Source organism: Carcharodon carcharias, chromosome 18 (assembly GCF_017639515.1).
Source record: "Carcharodon carcharias isolate sCarCar2 chromosome 18, sCarCar2.pri, whole genome shotgun sequence".
NCBI lineage: Eukaryota > Metazoa > Chordata > Chondrichthyes > Lamniformes > Lamnidae > Carcharodon > Carcharodon carcharias.
Genome location: NC_054484.1, coordinates 82097365 through 82120017, shown reverse-complemented (window position 1 = coordinate 82120017; position 22653 = coordinate 82097365). Strand labels below are relative to the sequence as shown.

The 22653-nt window shown below is 46.3% G+C and overlaps 1 protein-coding gene across 3 annotated transcripts in view; it reads right to left on the bottom strand.

Annotated features, from left to right (window-relative positions):
• Positions 1-22653, bottom strand: part of vwa8 (von Willebrand factor A domain containing 8) — a 474906-nt gene that overhangs the window by 299216 nt on the left and 153037 nt on the right. For all 3 annotated transcript variants that reach the window (XM_041211497.1, XM_041211500.1, XM_041211499.1), the window contains one exon: positions 3625-3738. In XM_041211497.1, coding sequence (XP_041067431.1) covers positions 3625-3738 — 114 coding nt within the window. The remainder of the gene's footprint in view (positions 1-3624; positions 3739-22653) is intronic.

Genomic DNA, 22653 nt, shown 5'->3' with positions numbered 1-22653 from the left:
GAGAGTGACTGCTGCCAGGGAGCCATATACCAGGTACCAGAGAGTGACTGCTGCCAGGGAGCCATATACCAGGTACCAGAGAGTGACTGCTGCCAGGGAGCCATACACCAGGTACCAGAGAGTGACCGCTGTCAGGGAGCTATATACCAGGTGGCAGTTCATGCAGTAGACACCAGAAGTTGAGAAATGCCCATGAAACCATATACATCAGGAAGAAGTGAATGCTTTCAGGAGAGTCATGGAAAGAGAAAAAAGATATGTGAAGGAAAAATTGCTGCCATTTAAATACTTCAAAACACAATTGAAAAAAAACCCTGTCCAAATCCTTTCCAATCACAAGTAATGCATTTGGCTTTAGATTTTTGCAACAGCTAATGAATTCCATTTTTATCCTGATCATATGATAGAAAAAATCCTGCTACATCACCTTAAAATAACAAGGAATTGTTATATTGAGCATGACAAATGAAGTTATTTTTGTGTTAAACATAGTAACTGGGTTACTTATGAGTTCAATGTCAAATCACACATTTCTGGAGAAAACATGTCAGATTGGAACACGTATATTTTTAGAGATGTAAGCCTCTACTTCGCTGAGCCATCATCCTCTCATCAGCAGATATAAATATTTCTATCATCCCACAAAACATTATCCTGGTCTGCTTCCTTGTCTACCATTCCATTAAAAATAATAAATTCAACCAAAGAAAATGCGTAAGCCAATTTAAGTAACAAAGTTAGTATAGCAGAAAATTAATCCCTGGGTGTAATCCTCCTCTTTTTCTTAGTCATCATCCAGGAGCTCTGAAGCATAGCAATTCAGAATCAGGAGTTTAAAGATATGTTTTAATTTAAAAATCAGCCTGGAATTAGAAGCAGCTGTTCCCTAAGGTCAAAGATTCTTATTAAATGCTAGAATAACAGTGAATTTAAATGGTGTAGGAGTAAGTGTACCAGGTTGAAGAGCCATGTATTTCCTTAATATAAAATATATATTCACAGATCAGTACTTGTTCTGCATTGGCTATGCAAGGCCAGGCTTTGAACCAGTGGAGACTTCCATTAAACTTGCATGATAAAGTATCAGTCAACTGACTGTAGGGAGATGATGCGGGATGAATAGGCTTTGCTTTCAACACACTGGAAGGAGATAAAGTGCAAGGCCATAATTGAAAACCGTGGTTTCTCATTGGTGAACTATAAGATCTCATTGCACAGACTTGCTCAAGTGACAATGTGTTGATATAATGGCGTTACTTCAGGACATGATTACACACATAAAGGTACAGGTACTGGGCCTCCTGAGGGGACTTTTATGGCCTTACTGAGGCTAACATAAGCAGTCTAATGACAACATGGTTGTGACTTTCTGAAGGGAGCCCCTGGTATATGAGTCATAATCGATACCTGTATCTGATTGGCACTGCATACAAAGGGTTGCATTCTATTGTCTCAATGACTAAAATAAAGAATTGAAATTGGCCTTTCAATGTTTCCTGTTCCTCAAGCCTGTATTTGGGCAATTGGAGTATGTGTCAATATCCTATGTAAACCTAACAAATAGTGCTCACTGTTGTTAATGTGTAAATTGTTCAGTGATTTGCGACGAGGAAGTGATACTCCATGAATTACGAATCGCCATAAATTGCTGGACAATTTGTGCTACTCCATTGCCAGCCTCTGCTGGTGGCAGCTTACCCTTAATCTCCCCTGAGTTTCACGAAGTTGCTGGATTTGTACATTAATTGCTCATTAAACCCTCTTACAGCAAGTTAGGGCTGGTACTCAACAACATAAGGACTCTTTGAATGAGGAAACCAATGTTCTTGCAATGCCTCTCAACCTTCCCATCCCAGAAGGGAAACAACAAACCATGGGATGTCTTTCCCTCTTTTCTTTCAGACATATTGGTAGTTCCAAAGTTCACCAGCCCCAGATGTCCTGCTACCCTTGCACTTGCGGTAGCTATAGCTCAAAAATTTTTCAAGCTGAAGGGTGAGGGGTAACAATCTAATTAATGAGGTATGCTACGAGATGCTCCAAACCAGCGAGTTCGAAGCTAGTATAGTTCCAACCCAGCAAGTTTAGCAAATTCATTGATTGTCAGGTGAGTTTCTTTCACAGCCAATTTAAGACTAGGATTTCCTTCGCTTCCTCCCCACCACTACGATTTCACTGTACTCTTTAATTTTGACAACAGCTCTGAGACCTTCAGATGATGTGGGATTACAATAATAGCAGAAATATTGTTCTTGCCTTAATTGATGAGATCTTATTTTTATCCTTGTGTGGTTATTTAAAACGTGAACATCAAATGTATCCTGTACAATAGTTCACCGATGCAAAATGGCTAACCCAACCACAAACCTCAGATCCTTGTTACCAAACAAGCAGAACTACACACTTAAAAGTTACAATAAGAAACAAGCCACTTGGCCCCACCCTACATGCAAGCAAATCATTCAAACACATTTACCATGTTGTTTGCACCAGCCATGTTTCAGTGAGTAGCACTCTTGCCTCAGAGTCAGAAACCAGGGGTTCAAGTTCCTTCCAGAGACTTAAGCCTCCATTTTAGGCTGACAAACTAGTGTAGAACTGAATGAGTCAGAGGTGCTGTCTTTCAGATAATACATGATTCATCGAAACTTTCAGGTAGACATGGCACTATTTTGAAGACCAGCAGGGGAGTTTACGCCATGTTGTAATCAATATTTATCTCTCAACCAGTATCACTAAACCAGATTCTCTAGTCATTATCACACTGTTGTTTGTGGGAGATTGTTGTGTGCAAATTGGCTGCTGTGTTTCCTACATTATAACAGTGACTACACTTCAAAATTACTTCACTGGCTGCAAAGCACATTGGGAGGTCCTGAGGTCATGAGAGGTGCTACGTAAATTGCAAATCTTTTTTTTATTTATGTCCCCATATCTTCTTATCCTCCTTTGCTTCACTCACCCATCTAATCAGACTTTAAATGCTGGCATAGTTCCTGATCCAGCCAGTAACCCTGGAAATGAATTTCACAAACTGACTCATTTACTGGATGAAAGTTGTCTTACGCATGGTTGTAAAACTGAACTTTAAAATAATGGAATAATCCATCACACAGTGTATTTATCAATAAAATTAACCAAAGGAATAAGGACAGTGCCATTTTGTAGGCTGATATTTAGACACAATCGGAATTCTACTATCAAAATACGATCTATTTTGCTGAACTGATTCACTATAAAAAAAATACGGCAGAGAAGATTTAGTTGTGGGGGGGTGGCTTCGTGCCGCTAAGTACACCAATGTCAGGTGACATTACAAGGAAATGGGTCACTTTTCTGATTTGGAAGACCAGACCTCTCCATTCTAAATATTTGTATTTCAATATGTGGAAGGCTAAAATCACACAACACTTAACAATAGTAATCACAGGCACCTGATAGCCAGCTCCTGCTTGATATGGCTGGCTTTGATTACAATGGTCATAAAAAAACATTTTTTTAATAAGTTTTTCATCTTTGGCCAAATCTTGCCAGACAAAAAGTAATTTATGCCACGTTTACATGAAGAGGGAGCTTAAAGTGCTTAAACTTATGTCTAATCTTCTGCTAAATTTGTGCCAGTACCTCTGTTGAAGATCTTCATCAGAAAGACAAAGCACCTTTTTCAGTTCTTGATATCGATCTGCCCTGAGTAACCGAGAACCATCATACAGTGTCAATTCTCTGTCATGAATAAGCCTATTAAAGAAAATCAAGTCAATAAATCCATTTGCAGCACCTGCACAGACAATAGCAAAACTTGGTCTGCTTTACATTATCATCTATTGTCATGAAGGAGAATTTGTTTCCACTGGCAGGAGGGTCAGCAATCAGGTTTAATGTAACTGGCAAAAGAATCAGAAGGGAGATGAAGAGAATATTTTCTTTTTTTTTAAGTGTAGCAAATTGTTATTTTATGGAATGCACAGCTTTAAAGGGCAATGGAAGCAGATTCAATCACACCCATAAAAAGGGAATTAGAAAGCTACTTGGAAAAGGAAACATTCACTACCAGGAAATTTTGACATAATTCTGCGTTCAACAGCATTTGTATATACTCATTTGTGATCAACTGAATTAAAAAATTTTGCCTCTCCGAGAATCTATTTCCACTTGGAGAGGCAAGGTTTGATCAGCATGGTTTTGTCAGAGGGAGATCATGCCTAACAAATTTGATTGAATTTTTTGAGGAGGTATCCAGGTGTGTAGATGAGGGTAGTGTAGTTGATGTAGTTTATATGGATTTCAGCAAAGCCTTTGACAAGGTGCCACATGGGAGACTTATAAAGAAGGCACATGGGATACAGGGTAATTTGATAAGGTGGATTAAAAATTGGCTTAGTTGTAGAAAGCAGAGGATGATGACAGAAGGCTGCTTTAGTGACTGGAAACCAGTATCCAGTGGCATACCACAGGGATCTGTGCTCGGTCCCCTATTATTTGTCATTTATATAAACGACATAGGTGACTATGTGGGGGGTAGGATTAGTAAGTTTGCGGATGACACAAAGACTGGCTGGTTGGTAAACAGTGAGGTTGAGTGTCTTGGGCTACAGGAAGATATGGACAGAATGGTCAAATGGGCAGATAAGTGGCAGATGGAATTTAACCCTGAAAAGTGTGAGGTGATACACTTTGGAAGGAGTAATTTGACAAGGAAGTATTCAATGAATGGCATGACACTAGGAAGTTCTGAGGAACAAAGGGACCTTGGCATGTATGTCCATAGATCTCTGAAGGCAGAGGGGCATGTTAATGGCGTGGTGAAAAAGGCAAATGGAACACTTGCCTTTATCAATCGAGGCATAGATTACAAAAGTAGGGAGGTCATGTTGGAGTTGTATAGAACCTTGGTGAGGCCACAGCTGGAGTACTGTGTGCAGGTCTGGTAGCCACGTTATAGGAAGGATGTGATTACACTGGAGGGGGTGCAGAGGAGATTCACCAGGATGTTGCCTGGGATGAAACAATTAAATTATGAAGAGAGGTTGGACAGACTTGGGTTGTTTTCATTGGAGCAGAGAAAACTGAAGGGCGACCTGATTGAGGTGTACAAGATTATGAGGGGCATGGTCAGGGTGGATAGGGAGCAGCTGTTCCCCTTAGTTGAAAGGTCAGTCACAAGGGGGCATAAGTTCAAGGTGAGGGGCAGGAGGTTTAGTGGGGATGTGAGGAAAACAATTTTACCCAGATGGTGGTGACGGTCTGGAATGCGCTGCCTGAGAGGGTGGTGGAGGCGGGTTGCCTCACATCCTTTAAAAAGTACCTGGATGAGCACTTGGCACGTCATAACATTCAAGGCTATGGGCCAAGTGCTGGTAAATGGGATTAGGTAGGTAGGTCAGGTGTTTCTCATGTGTCGGTGCAGACTCTGCATTGTGATTCTGTGAAAAACCATCACTTAGTCATCATTTAACATCAAATAGCAATGAAATTACATCATTGACAATCAACTGACATGAAATAAAATCATACAAAGCTCAAACAAAATCATTTGTGATCAAAGGATTAAAAAAACAAATACTGCGGATGCTGGAAATCTAAAACAAAAACAGAAAATGCTGGAGAAACTCAGCAGGTCTGTCAGCATCTGTGGAGAGAGGAACAGAGTTAACATTTCAAGTCCGTATGGCTTCTTCTTCAGAAGAAACACGGCTGATCATTTGTGATCATCGAGCATCATTTGAGTGCTCAGAGGACATTCAGCTTGACATCAAAAGTGATCAAGAAGCTTGCCTGTGAGGAAAAACTATTAAGTTCTAGTAATCACAGCAAAACTGTCTTAAGCGTCAGGCATCAGTTTTTTCTTAAGTTCCAGCTGATGCAGTATATGCATGCAGGGCATAGATTGTTCAACATTAGGTCAGTGCACAAAATTACTATATTTATTATAGTAGGGATGCAAAGGTCTGGAGGAACAGTGCTTTAAACAATTTTGGACAAATTTTCTGAACACAATTTAAGGTGGCTCCTTAATGTATACACAGGGGCATTAATTCATCATGCATCTTACCACTGTTAGCCGACTTTCATCCCCAGTCTCCACCCTCCTTACTCCTGCACCCCCAAACTTTTATTTTGTACCGTCGTTCAAAGATGTCACTAAGCAAATGGGGATATACAAACTGCCCGACAACTTGTGAATGTGGAACTGAGCCACAGACTATGCAACATCTCCTGCAATGCCCATCGCTACAGGAACACTGCACTGTTGCAGATCTTGCCGAATTCAACAACAAGGCGCAAAAATGTGTCCAGTTCTGGCTGGGCTGTGTATAGACTGTCAGTGAACACGATAAGAAGACGACGACTTCCATCGGAGGGGTTTTCTCTCCTCTTCCCCCCACCCTCCGGAGCAGTTTTCTCCCACCATTCCCTCTCTGGAGCAGTTTTCTCTCCCCCATCACCCCCTCTGGACCAGTTTTCTCTCCCCCTCCCGAACAGTTTTCTCTCCCCCTCCCCCCCATCCGGTGCAGTTTTCTCTCACCCTCTCCCCCATCTGGAGCAGTTTACTCCCATCTTCCCCCCTCAGGAGCAGTTTTCTCCATGCCAGCAAGGCGTTCAGGGGCAGGGCTGGAACCTGAAGTGATGGTGGAAGGCTGAATGCAGCTCCAATGGTCGAATGAGCCATTGCAGGACAGCAAAGTGTTGGGGTTAGCAGGGGAGGAGGGGGTGAAAAAGCCCAACTCTGTCAAAAGGGAGAAAGCCCTACTCTGACATGGGGGACGGGGGGTAGGGCAGGGAGGGTGGTCTGAGGCAATGGCGTCACTAAGGCTCCACTGGGGTTCCGAGCGGCTGCTCGAAAGATCAGCAGCGACTAGGCCCGAGACAGGGGAAGTCAGGTATAGGCCCATGACTGTGAGTTTGGGGCAGGCCGAGTAGGCCCGTAACTGGGGAGGTAGGATGGTTCAGGGACAGAGGTGTTTATGGCAGGCCTGAGGGGGGTGGATCCAAATTAGCCCAAGGGTTGGGTGAATCACAGATTCTTTACAGTGCAGAAGGAGGCCATTCAGCCCATTGAATCTGCATTGTCTCTCTGAAAAACCATTCCACCTAGTCCGAGTACCTAGTCCCACTTCCCTGCCTAGGTCATTAATATATATCAGGAAGAACGAGGGTCCCAACAATAATCCCTGGGAACTCCACTACAAACATAGAAAATAGGAGTAGGCCATTTGGCCGTTCGAGCCTGCTCCGCCATTCATTATGATCATGGCTGACCATCCAACTCAATGGCCTGCTCTCGCTTTCTCCCCATATCCTTTGGTCCCTTTTGTCCCAAGAGCAAACTCCTTTTTGAAAACATACAATGTTTTGGCCTCAACTACTTTCTGTAGTAGCGAATTCCACAGGCTCACCACTCTTGGATGAAGAAATTTCTCCTCATCTCAGTCCTAAATGGTCTACCCCATATCTTCAGACTGTGACCCCTGGTTCTGGACTCCCCCACCATTGGGAACCTCGATCCTGCATCTACCCTGTCTAGTCCTGTTAGAATTGCATAGGTTTCTATGAGATTCCCCCCTCATTCTTCTGAACTCCAGCAAATATAATCCTAACCGACTCAATCTCTCCTCATATGTCAGTCCCGCCATCCCAGGAATCAGTCGGGTAGACCTTCGCTGTAATCCCTCTATAGCAAGTACATCCTTCCTCAGATAAGGAGACCAAAATTGCCCACAATATTCCAAGTGTGGTCTCATCAAGGCCCTGTATAATTGCAGCAAGACTCCTGTACTCGAATCCTCTCACTATGAAGGCCAACAAACCATTTGCCTTCTTTACCGCCTGCTGCACCTGCATGCGACTGGTGTACAAGGACACCCAGGTCTCATTGCACATTCCCCTCTTTCAATTTATAGCCATTCAGATAATAATCTGCCTTCCTGTTTTTGTTAACCTCACATTTATCCACATTATACTGTATCTGCCATGTATTTGCCCACTCAGCTTGTCCAAATCACACTAAAGCATCCCTGCGTCCTCCTCACAGCTCACCCTCCCATCCAGCTTTGTGTCATCTGCAAATTTGGAGATATTACATTTAGTTCCCTCATCAAAATCATTAATATATATTGCGAATAGCTGGGGTCCCAGTGACGATCCTTACGGTACCCCACTAGTCAGTGCCTGCCATTCGGAAAAAGACCCTTTATTGCTACTCTTTGTTTCCTGTCTGCCATCCATTTTTTATCCATCTTGATACACTACCCCCCAATCCCATGCGCATTAAATTTACACACTAATCTCTTTGTCGAAAGCCTTCTGAAAGTCCAAATAAACCACATCCACTGGCTCCCCCTCATCAACTCTACTAGTTACATCCTCGAAAAATTCCAATGGATTTGTCAAGCATGATTTCCCTTTCGTAAATCCATGCTGACTCTGTCTGATTCTGCCTCTGTTTTCCAAGTGCTCAGCTATTAAATCTTTTATAATGGAATCTAGAATTTTCCCCACTTCCGACGTCAGGCTGACTGGTCCATAATTCCCTGTTTTCTCTCTACCTCCCTTTTTAAATAGTGGGGTTACATTAGCTACCCTCCAATCTGTAGGAACTGTCCCAGAGTCCATAGAATCTCGGAAGATGATCACCAATGCATCCAATGTTTCTAGGGGCACTTCCTTAAGTGCTCTGGGATGTAGATTATCAGACCCTGGAGATTTATCGACCTTCAATCCCATCAATTTCTCCAACACCATTTCCCTACTAATACTGATTTCTTTTAGTTCCTCCCTTTCACTAAACCCTGTGTTCCCCAACATTTCTGGTATGTTATTTGTGTCCTCCTTTGTGAAGACAGAACCAAAGTATGTATTTAGTTGGTCAGCCATTTCTTTGCTCCCCATGTAAATTCCCCAGTTTCTGACTGTAAGGGACCTACATTTGGCTTCACCAATCTTTTTCTCTTCACATATCTACAGAAACTTTAATAGTCAGTTTTTATGTTCCCCGCAAGCTTACTCTCATACTCCATTTTCCCCTTCTTAATCAATCCCTTGGTCCTCCATTGCTGAATTCTAAACTGTTCCCAATTGTCAGGTTTGTTGTTTTTTTCTGGCCAATTTGTATGCCTCTTCCTTGCATCTAATGCTATCTCTAATTTCCCTTGTAAGCCATAGTTTGGCCACCTTCCTTGTCTTACTTTTGCGCCACACAGTAATAAACAATTGTTGCAGTTCACCCATGCGCTCTTTGAATGTTTGCCATTGCCTATCCACTGTCATCCCTTTAAGTAACATTTCCCAATCCACCATAGCCAACTCGTGCCTCGTACCATCATAGTTTCCTTTAACAAGATTCAGAATCAACCACATCACTCTTCATCTTGATCAAGAATTCTATTATATTATGGTCATTCATCCCCAAGGGGATACATTGCCAATGATACATTGCCAATTATTCCTTTCTCATTACACAATAGCCAGTCTAGGATGACCTGTTCTCTAGTTGATTCCTCAACGTATTGGTCCAGAAAAGCACCCCATATATACTCCATGAATTCCTCCTGTACAGTATTGTTACTAATTTGATTTGCCCAATATATATACAGATTAAAGTTACCCATAATTACAGATGTTCCTTTATTGCATGTTTCTCTAATTTCTTGTTTAATACCATTCCCAACATCACCACTACAGCTTGGGGTCTATATGGAACCCCCAATAACGTTTTTTGCCACTTAGTGTTTCTCAGTTCTACCCATAAAGATTACACATCATCGGAGCTAATATCTTTGCTCACTATTGTGTTAATTTCCTCTTTAAACTCCACCGCCTTTTCCTTGTTGTCTGTCCTTCCTAAATACTGAATACCCCTGGATGTTCAGTTCCCATCCCTGGTCATCCTGCAGCCATGTCTCCGTAATCCCAACTATGTCATACCTGTTTACATCTATTTGCGCGGTTAATTCATCCACTTTATTGCGAATGCTACTGGCGTTAAGGCACAAAGCCATAAGGCTTGTCTTTTTAACATTATTTGTCCAGTTCCCACTATTTTTCACTGAGGTCCTGTTTGATTCTTGCCCTTGATTTCTCTGCCTATCACTTTTCTTATTCACCTTTCTGTCTTATGATCTTGTCCTTGATTCCCCCTCCTCTGACTCCTTGCATAGGTTCCCATACACCTGCCGTTTTAGTTTAAACCCTCCCCAACCACTCTAGCAAATATTCCCCTTAGGACATCAATCTTTGTCCTGCCCAGGTGTAACCCGTCCAGTTTGTACTGGTCCCACCTCCCCCAGGACAGGTCCCAGTGTCCCAGGAATCTGACACCCTCCCCCTCACACCATCTCTTCAGCCATGTATTCATCCGATATATCCTGCTATTTCTACTCTGACTAGCACATGGCACTGGTAGTAATCCTGAGATCACTACCTTTGAGATCCTACTTTTCAACGTACTTCCTAACTCCCTATATTCTGCTTTTCAGACCTCAACGCTTTTTTTTTTACCTATGTCATTCGTACCAACATGTACCATGACCACTGGCTGTTCACCCTTCTCCTTCAGAATGTCCTGTAGCCACTCTGAGACATCCCTGACCCAATCACCAGGGAGGCAACATACCATACTGGAGTCTTGTTTGTGGCCACAGAAATGCCTATCTATTCCCCTTACAATTGAATCCCCTATAACTATTGCATTCCCACACTTTTTACTCCTCCCCTGAGTAGCAGAGCCAACAGTGGTGCAACAAATTTGGCTGTTGCTGCTTTCCCGAGAGGCCATTCTCCTCAACAGTATTCAAAGGAGTATATCTGTTTTGCAGGGGAATAGCCACAGGAAATTCCTGCACTGCTTGCCTAGTCCTCTTATTCTGCCTGGTGGTCACCCATTCCCTTCCTGCCTGTGGACTCTTAGCCTGCGGTGTGACCATCTATACGTGCTATCCATGATACTCTCCACCTCACAGATGCTCCACAGTGTCCCCAGCCGGCGCTCCAGTTCCGATACCTGGGCTTCCAAGAGCTGCAGCTGGAGGCACTTCTCACACCATGCTGGCCCTGGGCACTGGAAATGTTCCCGGCTTCCCACATGGAGCAGGAGGAGCACGCCATGGCTTTCAGCTCTCCTGCCATGACTTACCCCTTTAAATTAAATTAAATTAATCTTTTGGAAGATACTTAATATCAAATAATATCAATTACTCTAGGGCCCTTCTTCTCTGGTCCTCGTTGTTACAGAATATAGCCCTTACAAATGATGAATCACAAAATAAGACCTTAAAAACTATAAGCGATGAAAGTAGTAAACACTTACCCGACCGTACTAACAGTACTCAAAGGATCACCTCGTTCCCTCCTCACCGATCTCCCTCAGTCACCAAACTCCAACTTAAGCACTCCACTGCAGCCCAAAGTCTGCACTGTAAGATGGCCTGTTTTTATACTCTCTGAATCTAGCCTCTGAAAACCTGTTTAAGCCAGTTATCTAATTAACAAGTTGCAGCTGCAAGCAGAACCTGTCTAAACCCTGTTTTAAAGCTGGCCTAAAACTCACCTTCCACCCCAAACAGCAACTTTTAGTTAATAACTAAATTAAAGACTAGAGTTTAGATAGAAACTTTGCCCCAATCTAAAAAACAACCATTTATCACTATTCTCTGTTTCCTGTCACTCACCCAATTTCTTATCCCAGTGCCTACTTTCCCTTTTATTCCATGAGCTAGAATTTTACTCACAAGTCTGTTGTGTGGCACTATATCAAATGCCTTTTTTGAAAATCCATACAAGCCACATCAACAGTGTTGCCCTTACCAACCTTCTCTGTTACTCTAAAAAGTCGGTCAAATATGATTTTTCCTTAATTAATCCATGCTCACTTTCCTTAATTGTCTAAGTAATTATTGATCTTTTTCCCCAAACTATAGTTTCCAGAAGTTTCCCTACTACTGAAATCAGGCTGACTGGTCTGAAGTTGTCGGCTTTTTCCTTACACTCCTTTTTGAACAAGGGTGTAACATTCGCAATTCTCCAGTCTTCTGGCACCATCCCTGGGTCGGAGGAAGACTAGAAGATTATCACTAGTGCCTCTGAATTTTCCACTCTCACTTCTTTCAGTACCCTTGGATACATCTCATTTGGTCCTGGTAACTTATATATTTTAAGTAAAGATAGCCTTCTTCCTTCTCAATTGTGAATTCTTCTGGTGTACCAGTTACCTCCTCTCTCATTTCGGCCTGAGTAGCATCTTCTTCCATTCTAAAGACGGATGCAAAGTACTCATTTAATACCTCCACTATTTCTCCTGCCTCCATATGCAAGTCACAGAATCACACGCAGAATAGGCCCTTCGCCCCATCGAGTCTGACCTACCTACCTAATCCCATTTACCAGCACCTGGCCCATAGCCTTCAATGTTATGACATGCCAAATGCTCATCCAGATACTTTTTAAAGGATGTGAGGAAATCCGCCTCCACCACCCTCCCAGGCAGCGCATTCCAGACCGTCGCCACCCTCTGGGTTTAAAAAGATTTTCCTCACATCTCCCCTGAACCTCCTGGCCCTCACCTTTAACTTGTGTCCCCTCGTGACTGACCCTTCAACTAAGGGGAACAGCTGCTCCCTATCCACCCTGTCCATGCCCCTCATAATCTTGTACACCTCGATCAGGTCACCCTCTCAATCTTCTCTACTCCAACGAAAACAACCCAAGTCTATCCAACCTCTCTTCATCACTTAAATGTTTCATCCCAGGCAACGTCCTGGTGAATCTCCTCTGCACACCGTCCAGTGCAATCACATCCTTCCTCTAATGTGGTGACCTGAACTGCACACAGCACTCCAACTTTAGCCTCACCAAGGTTGCATACAACTCCAACATGATCTCCCTTCTTTTGTAATCTATGCCTTTTTCACCACCCCACTAACATGCCCCTGCACCTTCAGAGATCTATGGACACACACGCCAAGGTTCCTTTGTTCCTCAGCACTTCTTAGTGTCATGCCGTTCGTTGAATACTTCTTGTCAAATTACTCCTTCCAAAGTGTATCACCTCATACTTTTCAGTGTTAAATTCCATCTGCCACTTATCTGCCCAATGTGACCATTGTGTCTATATCTTCCTGTAGCCCAAGACACTCAACCTCACTGTTAACCACCCAGCCAGTCTTTGTGTCATCCGCAAACTTACTAATCCTACCCCCCATATAGTCATCTATGTCGTTTATATAAATGACAAATAATAGGGGACCCAGCACAGATCCCTGTGGTACGCCACTGGACACTGGCACCCAGTCACTAAAGCACCCTTCTGTCATCACATCTGTCTCCTACAACTAAGCCAGTTTTAAAATCACCTTATCAAAATACCCTGTATCCCACGTGCATTTGCCTTCTTTATAAGTCTCACATGTGGGACCTTGTCAAAGACTTTGCTGAAATCCATATAAATGACATCAACTGCACTACCCTCATCTACACACCTGGTCGCCTCCTCAAAAAATTCAATCAAATTTGTTAGGCATGACCTCCCTCTGACAAAGCCATGCTGACTATCTCTGATCAAACCTTGCCTCTCCAAGTGGAGATAGATACTCTCCTTCAGAATTTTCTCCAATAGTTTCCCAACCACTGACGTGAGACTCACTGACCTGAAGTTCCCTGGATTATCTCTGCAACCCTTAAATAGCAGAACCACATTAGCTGTTCTCCAGTCCTCTGGCACCTCCCCCGTGGCCAGAGAGGAATTAAAAATTTTGGTCAGAGCCCCTGCGATCTCCTCCCTCAGCAGTCTGGGACACAAATCATCTGGACCTGGAAGTCCCCTTTTTTAAATCCCTAATCGGTCTTTCTCTTTCTTTTACCACCCTTATATTATTTTATGCTCATAGAAGACCTTGGGATTCCTTCTTATGTTCACTGCCAGTTTCTTTTCATGCTCTCTCCTTGCTTTTCTTATTAATTTTTTCACTTCCCTTCTAGTCCTTCTGTATTCAGCCTGATTCTCTATTGTATTTTTCACAGGACTTCTGTTGTACATGCACTTCTTCCTTTTCATCTTCATCTCTGTCGCTCTCGCCATCCAGGGAGCTCTGGATTTATTTGCCCTACCTTCCCCTTTCAAGAGAATATACCTTGACATTGCCTGCAATACGTTTTGTTTGAACGTGGCCCCTTGTTCAGCCACATTCCAAGAACTCACGCCTCTCTTATCCTTTTAGACTATTCTTATCCCAGTCCATATTTGAACAATTGAAGTCCCCCATGATAAGTACTCTTGGGGAGGTGATGGCGTAGTGGTATTGTCGCTGGACTGGTAATCCAGAGACCCAGGATAACACTCTGGGGACCCGGGTTTGAATACTGCCACGGCAGATGGAGGAACTTGAATTCAATAAAAATGATGACCATGAAACCATTGTTGTAAAAACCCAACTGGTTCACTAATGTCCTTTAGAGAAGGAAATCTGCTGTCCTTACCTGGTCTGGCCTGCATTGACTCTAGACCCAGAGCAATGTGGTTGGCTCTTAAAATGCCCTCTGAACAAGGGAAATTAGGGATGGGCAATAAATGCTGGCCTAGCCAGCAATGACAACATCCCATGAATGAATTTTTAAAAAAATTCTTGTACCTCTCTGTAATTCTTTGCAGATTTCTTTCTCTACATCCTTTCTACTAATTGGTGGTTTGTATACTACACCAATCAATGTAATTGCACCTTTTTCATTCCTTACCTCTAAGCCAGAGAGATCCCACCCTTGACCCCTCTCTCTCCAATACTGTAATGCCATCTTTAATCAATATTGCCACTTTCCCCCCACAACTTTTCATCCTTTCCTGTCTCTCCTAAGCATCTTGTACTCAGGAAAATTTAACACCCAGTCCTGCCCTTCTTTGAGTCAGGTCTCTGTTATAGCAATAATATCATAAGTCCATTTGTTAACCTGTGCCTGTGGTTCACAATTTTATTAACCACACTCTGTGCATTCATGTATGTGCAGATTAACCCTGATTTAGGCTTTACTTTCCCCCTTACTCTGACCCCATCTACTCGCTTACTATTGCCTACTCTAATTCTATCAAACTCTCCAAGTATTCCATTTACCTTGATGGTACTCTGATATATCCTCCTGATCAGTTAATACTTCCCTACTTCCCCCTGCCAGTTTTTCTCCTCTCCACTCTGAATTCTCCCTCAGGTTCCCACCCCCCTGCCAATTTAGTTTAAACTCTCCCCAAAGGCAATAGCACTAACACTCCCTGTAAGGACTTTAGTCCCAGTCCTGTTAAGGTGTAACCTGTCCATCTTGTACAGGGTGGTCCGGACTCCCGGGTTGGGGGAGAATTGGGAGTGTAGGGGTGAACCTTAGAATGCTCTGCCGGTCTTGCCAGCAAACCCCCCCCACCCCCAACTTGGCTCCTCTGGTGAAGTGCCCCTTGTTTCTTCCCCAGAGTTGGTCAACCTGGCAGAATTGGCAACAGCAGCAGAAGTGGTGGTGGAAAAGGCAGCAGAGTTGGCAACAGCAGTGGGGGCAGTGGATCCAGCAGTAGAGGAGGTAACAACTGAGGTGGTGGCTGAGGCCAGAGACAATTGGGCCCATTCACATCACTTGTTCAATAATGCAACAGTTCTCTAATTACTCACTTGAATGTTTGTAAGGTTGGCAAAGTAACTGTAAAACAGACATCTCTTTTCAAACTGGTCAAGTAAACTGTGCAACCAAAGTACAGAGATGATTTGGAAAGCAAAAATATTTATTTTGTTGTGGTCTTTCCACAAAGAGCCTTAAACATATAGTAAATCGAAGCCCACTGTAGCATGAAAGAATCACAGGGCCACTGCCAATGTGGAATGAGAGCAACTTCCTCACATTATTTTCTAATTTCCTCTTCTGATTTACTTCTGAATGCAAAACCAACCAACATTTACATAAAAATGTATCAGTGAATTCTGAATATACTCATATTACATAGTTTTACATGCTACATTACACACTATGTAGAGAACATGAACAGGTCTATGCCAGTGTTTATGGCCCACACGAGTCTCCTCCACCTCTACTTTATTTATCCCATCAATATATCTTTTTATTTCCCGCACCCTCCTGTACTTATCTAGCTTTCCTTTAAATGCATTGAGTCATTCTATGTCATAGTAAGCTTTATATCCTCTCTTGTAGTTGTTATTGGATTTTTCAGTGAATTGGTAAGTATTGATTGTCCCAAGCTTCGGACTCACTGGCAAGGGGAAATATCTTTTCAACATCTAACCTATCAAACACTATCATTTTAAAGACCTCTATCAGGTCATCACTCACCATTTACTACAGACGAGAAAAAAAAAGACTGTTGTCATACCCATGCAATATGGACTCATGGATTTATGGAATACAAATTTGAAATGGACACTTTAAAACAAAATGGAGTTGAGGGATCAGGTGACCTTTTCTTTCCAGTCAATGCGCATGGAATTACACAAGGCCCTTGACCTAATCTTTGTGTCTGGACAAGTCATTAAAATACAAACTAACTTTCAGGCTATATTTTTGAGAAATTATTGAAATGCAACAAACCTTTCTTGCAGTTAATGACTGCTTTTCTCTAAATAATTAAAGAAACTGTTTCCACAATACTGCTTGCAAACTTTTCAGCTTCAGAGTTGAAATTTAAAGAACAGACATGAAAAAAATCCTATTCCATCACAATGGTATGTGAATAGAAACTTGGAGCCCATTGTTTGGCAATGGCTGAGTCATCAAAAACCCTTTGTGAAGACAATGGACAGAGACACTTTGGTCACACAACAGAGCTAAGTTTCAGAAAAGGATACTTAATATTTTTAGAGTAACAAAAGGAAAACAGTCCAAACCAGCGAAGGAACAAGACCCTATCTAAGAATCATCAGAAGGCAGAGTATTTAGGTTGGCCTTTACCCCTCTAATTGAGGAACCAAACCAGGGATTCACTTCAGTGCTTTGATTCCATCTCAACTAAATCACAGTGAATTTGTCTTCCTAAACCACCAGCCTCTATTCTTCAGTGGACCAAAAAGAAATTACAGACCTGCAACGTTTCAAGAATTCATCCCGGGAAAGGCAAGTGTGACAGAGAACTTTCAATTTTTCAAGACCCAGGTGCATTCTACCTTTTGTAATCACAATCTTTTTCTCAGAGAGGAAGAGAGAAAGAGAGAGTGTGAGAGACAGAGAGAGAGTGAGTGAGTGAAGTAAGTGGATGAGTGAGGTGAGTGAGATGAGCGGCTGAGTGAGGTGAGCGGCTGAGTGAGATAGGTGAGGGAGGTGAGAGGGGAGTGGAGTGAGGTGAGTGAATTGAGTGAATTGAGTGAGGTGAGCGAAGTGAGCGAAGTGAGCGGAGTGAGTGGATGAGTGAAGTGAATGGAGAGTGAAGTGAGTGGAGAGTGAGGTGAGTGGGTGAGTGAGGTAGGTGAGGTGAGAGGTGAGTGGAGTGAGGTGAGTGACTGAGTGAGGTAGGTGAGTGAGGTGAGAGGTGAGAGGTGAGGAATGAGGTGAGTGGCTGAGTGAGATGAGTGGAGTGAAGTGAGTGAATTGAGTGAGGTGAGCGAAGTGGGTGGAGTGAGTGGAGTGAGTGAAGTGAGTGGAGAGTGGGTGAGTGAGGTAGGTGAGAGGTGAGTGAGGTGAGTGGAGTAAGGTGAGTGAGGTAAGTGAGGTAAGTGAAGTGAGTGGCTGAGTGAGGTGAGTGGAGTAAGGTGAGTGAGGTAAGTGAGGTAAGTGAAGTGAGTGGCTGAGTGAGGAGAGTGTGGTGAGTGGAGTGAGTGGAGAGTGAGGTGAGTGGGTGTGAGGTAGGTGAGTGAGGTGAGAGGTGAGTGGAGTGAGGTGAGTGGCTGAGTGGTGAGTGGAGTGGTGAGTGAATTGAGTGAGGTGAGCGAAGTGAGCAGAGTGGGTGAGTGAAGTGAGTGGAGAGTGAGGTGAGTGGGTGAGTGAGATGGGTGAGTGAGGTAGGTGAGAGGTGAGTGAAGTGAGTGGAGTAAAGTGAGTGAGGTGAGTGAAGTGAGTGGCTGAGTGAAGTGTGTGGTGAGTGGAGTGAGGTGAGTGGAGTGAGGTGAGTGAGTGGGTGAGTGAGTGGGTGGATAGCGAGGTGAGTGAGGTGCGAAGTGACTGAGGTAAGTGGCGTGAGTGGAGTAAGGTGAGTGAGGTCAGTAAGGTGAGTGAAGTGACAGGTGAGTGAGTGAGCGGGTGAGTAGGTTGAGTGAGGTGAAGTGAGTGGGTAGGTGAGTTGGTGAGTGAGGTGAGTGTATGTGCTGAATAAGAAACATTTATCTTTCTTTTTAAAGCCTCTCATTTGTCCTTGACAGTTAAAGCACTCAAGGGATGAAAGCACCTTTTCTTTCAAAGAAGCATCTGCCTTCGGTTCGTTGAGTGGTGAGAAAAGAGGGAACTATCCCTATCATCTCACCCCAACTGTAACAAGTTTAAACTTCCCTGATAATTACAGTCTCCTAATTCTTCTTTCATCCTTGAAAAATTTTTTGTGTCCTCTCCACATGATGCTCCAAACATCATGTCTGTCGTGACCAGCAGTTCCTAACTATCAAAATCACCTCATATATGTTAACCCCATCCCTTCTGCTAACCCCACCTCTCGCTGTGTATTCATTATACACCCTCTGACCCTCCCCGTCTCTGACGGTGAACGATCTGTGCTCCCCTTACACCCTCACCTCAACAAATTTCAGGCTCGGCGCGATATTGAACTCAGTCTCCTTCATCTCAGCTTCCTTGGGCAATAGTCCTCTCCGCATCCAACAAACCCTTTCACCCAACACTCTCCCTCTACCTGGGCCCCGCCCTCTGGCCTCTTCCCTGTTCTTGCTCTTTTCATTGAGAACTGTCAGTGTGACATTGGCCATCTTAATTTCTCTGCTCCCTTCACCCACTCTAATCTACTGTTCCTCTGAACTTGTTGCACTCCGTTTCTCCAATCCGCCATTGATATCAAACCTGCTGACAAGGGTAGTGCTGTTGTTGTCTAGCACACAAACCTCTACCTTGCACAGCCAGGCGCTAACTCTCAAGATACTTCTTTCTACGTTCCCTTGGAGCATGACCCCGCTAAAGAATATCGAGCCATTGTTTCAGAAGCATTACTGACCTCATCCCCTCCTTCCCACTACATGGTCCTCCAACCCCTACAGCTTGCTTCTACTTCCTTTCGAGAATCCATAAACATGACTGTCCTGGTACACCCATGGTTTCAGCCTGTTCCTGCCCCACTGATCTTATTTCTCCCTATCTTGACTATTTTTTTTCTCCCCTTCTCCAGTTTCTTCCCACCGATATTCACGATTTTTCTGGCACCCGACGTCGTTTCAACAATTACTGATTTCATGGCCCTAACCGCCTCCTTCACTGTGGATGTCCAATTCCTCTACAACTTTAAATCTGCCAAGGTGGTCTGAGGGCACTACACTTCTTCCTTGAACGAAGTTCCCAAAGGTCCCAATCTACCACCACCCTGTTCCACCTGGTTGAATTGTTCTCTCGTTGAACTATTTCACCTTTAATCTACTTCGCTTCTCCAAATAAAGGCACGGTTATGGGTACCCACATGGGCCCAAGTTACACGTCTTGTTGAGCGGTATGTGGACCATTCCTTATTCCAGTCCGACTCAGGCCCCCTCCCCAAACTCCTTGTCCAGTACATCCATGACTGTATCGGTGTGACTTCCTGCTCTCACACAAAATTGGAAATATTCATCAATTATACTTTCAAATTCCACCCTTAACATGGTCCATCTCTGACACTTCCCTTCCGTTCCTTGACTTCTCTGCGTCCATTCAGGGGGATAAGCAGACTGTTAATATTCATTTTAAGTCCAGTGTCTCCCAAGCTACCTCATCTACATTTCCTCACTGTGCTTCCTGTAGGGACTCGATTCCATTCTCCTAGTTTCTTTGTCTCTGTCACATCTGTTCTGATGATGCGACCTGGCACCGCCCAGATATCACTTCCCGAAATGCCGCTCAGACTCACTCCCTGACGCGCCGCCCACACTCTCACTCCCCGACACGCCACCCACACTCTCTCACTCCCCGACACGCCGCCCACACTCTCACTCCCCGACACGCCGCCCACACTCTCACTCCCCGACACGCCGCCCACACACACACTCCCCGACACGCCGCCCACACTCTCACTCCCCGACATGCCGCCCACACTCTCACTCCCCGACACGCTGCCCACACACACACTCCCCGACACGCCGCACACACACACACTCCCCAACACGCCGCCCAGACTCTCACTCCCTGACACGCCGCCCACACTCTAACTCCCCGACACACCGCCCACACTCTCACTCCCCGACACGCCGCCCACACTCTCAATCCCTGACACGCCGCCCACACACACACTCCCCGACACGCCGCCCACACACACACTCCCCGACATGCCGCCCACACTCTCACTCCCCCAACACGCCGCCCACACTCTCTCAATCCCTGACAGGCCGCTCAGACTCTCTCAATCCCCGACACGCCGTTCACACACTCACTCGACACGCCGCTCAGACTCTCTCACTCCCCGACACGCCGCCCACACTCTCTCACTCCCCGACACGCCGCCCACACTCTCTCACTCCCCGACACGCCGCCCACACACTCTCACTCCCCGACACGCCGCCCACACTCTCTCACTCCCCGACACGCCGCCCACACACTCTCACTCCCCGACACGCCACCCACACACTCTCTCTCCCCGACACGCCGCCCACACACTCTCACTCCCCGACACACCGCCCACACTCTCTCACCCCGACACGCCGCCCACACTCTCTCACCCCGACACGCCGCCCACACTCTCACTCCCGAAACGCCACCCACACTCTCTCACCCCGACACGCCGCCCACACTCTCTCACCCCGACACACCGCCCACACTCTCTCACCCCGACACGCCGCCCACACTCTCTCACCCCGACACGCCGCCCACACTCTCTCACCCCGACACGCCGTTCAGACTCTCTCACCCCGACACGCCGCCCACACTCTCACTCCCCGACACGCCGCCCACACTCTCACTCCCCGACACGCTGCCCACACTCTCACTCCCCGACACGCCGCCCACACACTCTCACTCCCCGACACGCCGCCCACACTCTCACTCCCCGACACGCCGCCCACACTCTCACTCCCCAACACGCCGCCCACACACACACTCCCCGACACGCCGCCCACACTCTCACTCCCCGACATGCCGCCCACACTCTCACTCCCCGACACGCCACCCACACACACACTCCCCGACACGCCGCACACACGCACACTCCCCAACACGCCGCCCACACTCTCACTCCCTGACATGCTGCCCACACTCTAACTCCCCGACACACCGCCCACACTCTCACTCCCCGACACACCGCCCACACTCTCAATCCCTGACACGCCGCCCATACTCTCACTCCCCGACACGCCGCCCACACACACTCCCCGACATGCCGCCCACACTCTCACTCCCCCAACACGCCGCCCACACTCTCTCAATCCCTGACAGGCCGCTCAGACTCTCTCAATCCCCGACACGCCGTTCACACACTCACTCGACACGCCGCTCAGACTCTCTCACTCCCCGACACGCCGCCCACACTCTCTCACTCCCCGACACGCCGCCCACACACTCTCACTCCCCGACACGCTGCCCACACACTCTCACTCCCCGACATGCCGCCCACACTCTCTCACTCCCCGACACGCCGCCCACACACTCTCACTCCCCGACACGCCGCCCACACACTCTCTCTCCCCGACACGCCGCCCACACACTCTCACTCCCCGACACACCGCCCACACTCTCTCACCCCGACACGCCGCCCACACTCTCTCACCCCGACACGCCGCCCACACTCTCTCACCCCGACACGCCGCCCACACTCTCTCACCCCGACACGCCGCTCAGACTCTCTCACCCCGACACGCCGCCCACACTCTCTCTCCCCGACACGCCGCCCACACTCTCTCACTCCCCGACACGCCGCCCACACACTCTCTCCCCGACACGCCGCCCACACTCTCACTCCCCGACACGCCGCCCAGACTCTCACTCCCCGACATGCCGCCCACACTCTCACTCCCCGACACGCCGCCCACACTCTCACTCCCCAACACGCCGCCCACACACACACTCCCTGACACGCCGCCCACACTCTCACTCCCCGACACGCCGCCCACACTCTCACTACCCGACACGCCGCCCACACATACACTCCCCGACACGCCGCCCACACACACACTCCCCGACACGCCGCCCAGACTCTCACTCCCTGACACGCCGCCCACACTCTAACTCCCCGACACGCCGCCCACACTCTCACTCCCCGACACGCCGCCCACACTCTCAATCCCTGACACGCCGCCCACACTCTCACTCACCGACACGCCGCCCACACTCTCACTCCCCGACACGCCGCCCACACACACACTCCCCGACACACCGCCCACACACGTACTCCCCGACACACCGCCCAGACTCTCACTCCCTGACACGCCGCCCACACTCTAACTCCCCGACACGCCGCCCACACTCTCACTCCCCGACACGCCGCCCACACTCTCACTCCCCGACACACCGCCCACACACACACTCCCCGACACGCCGCCCACACTCTCTCACTGCCCGACACGCCGCCCA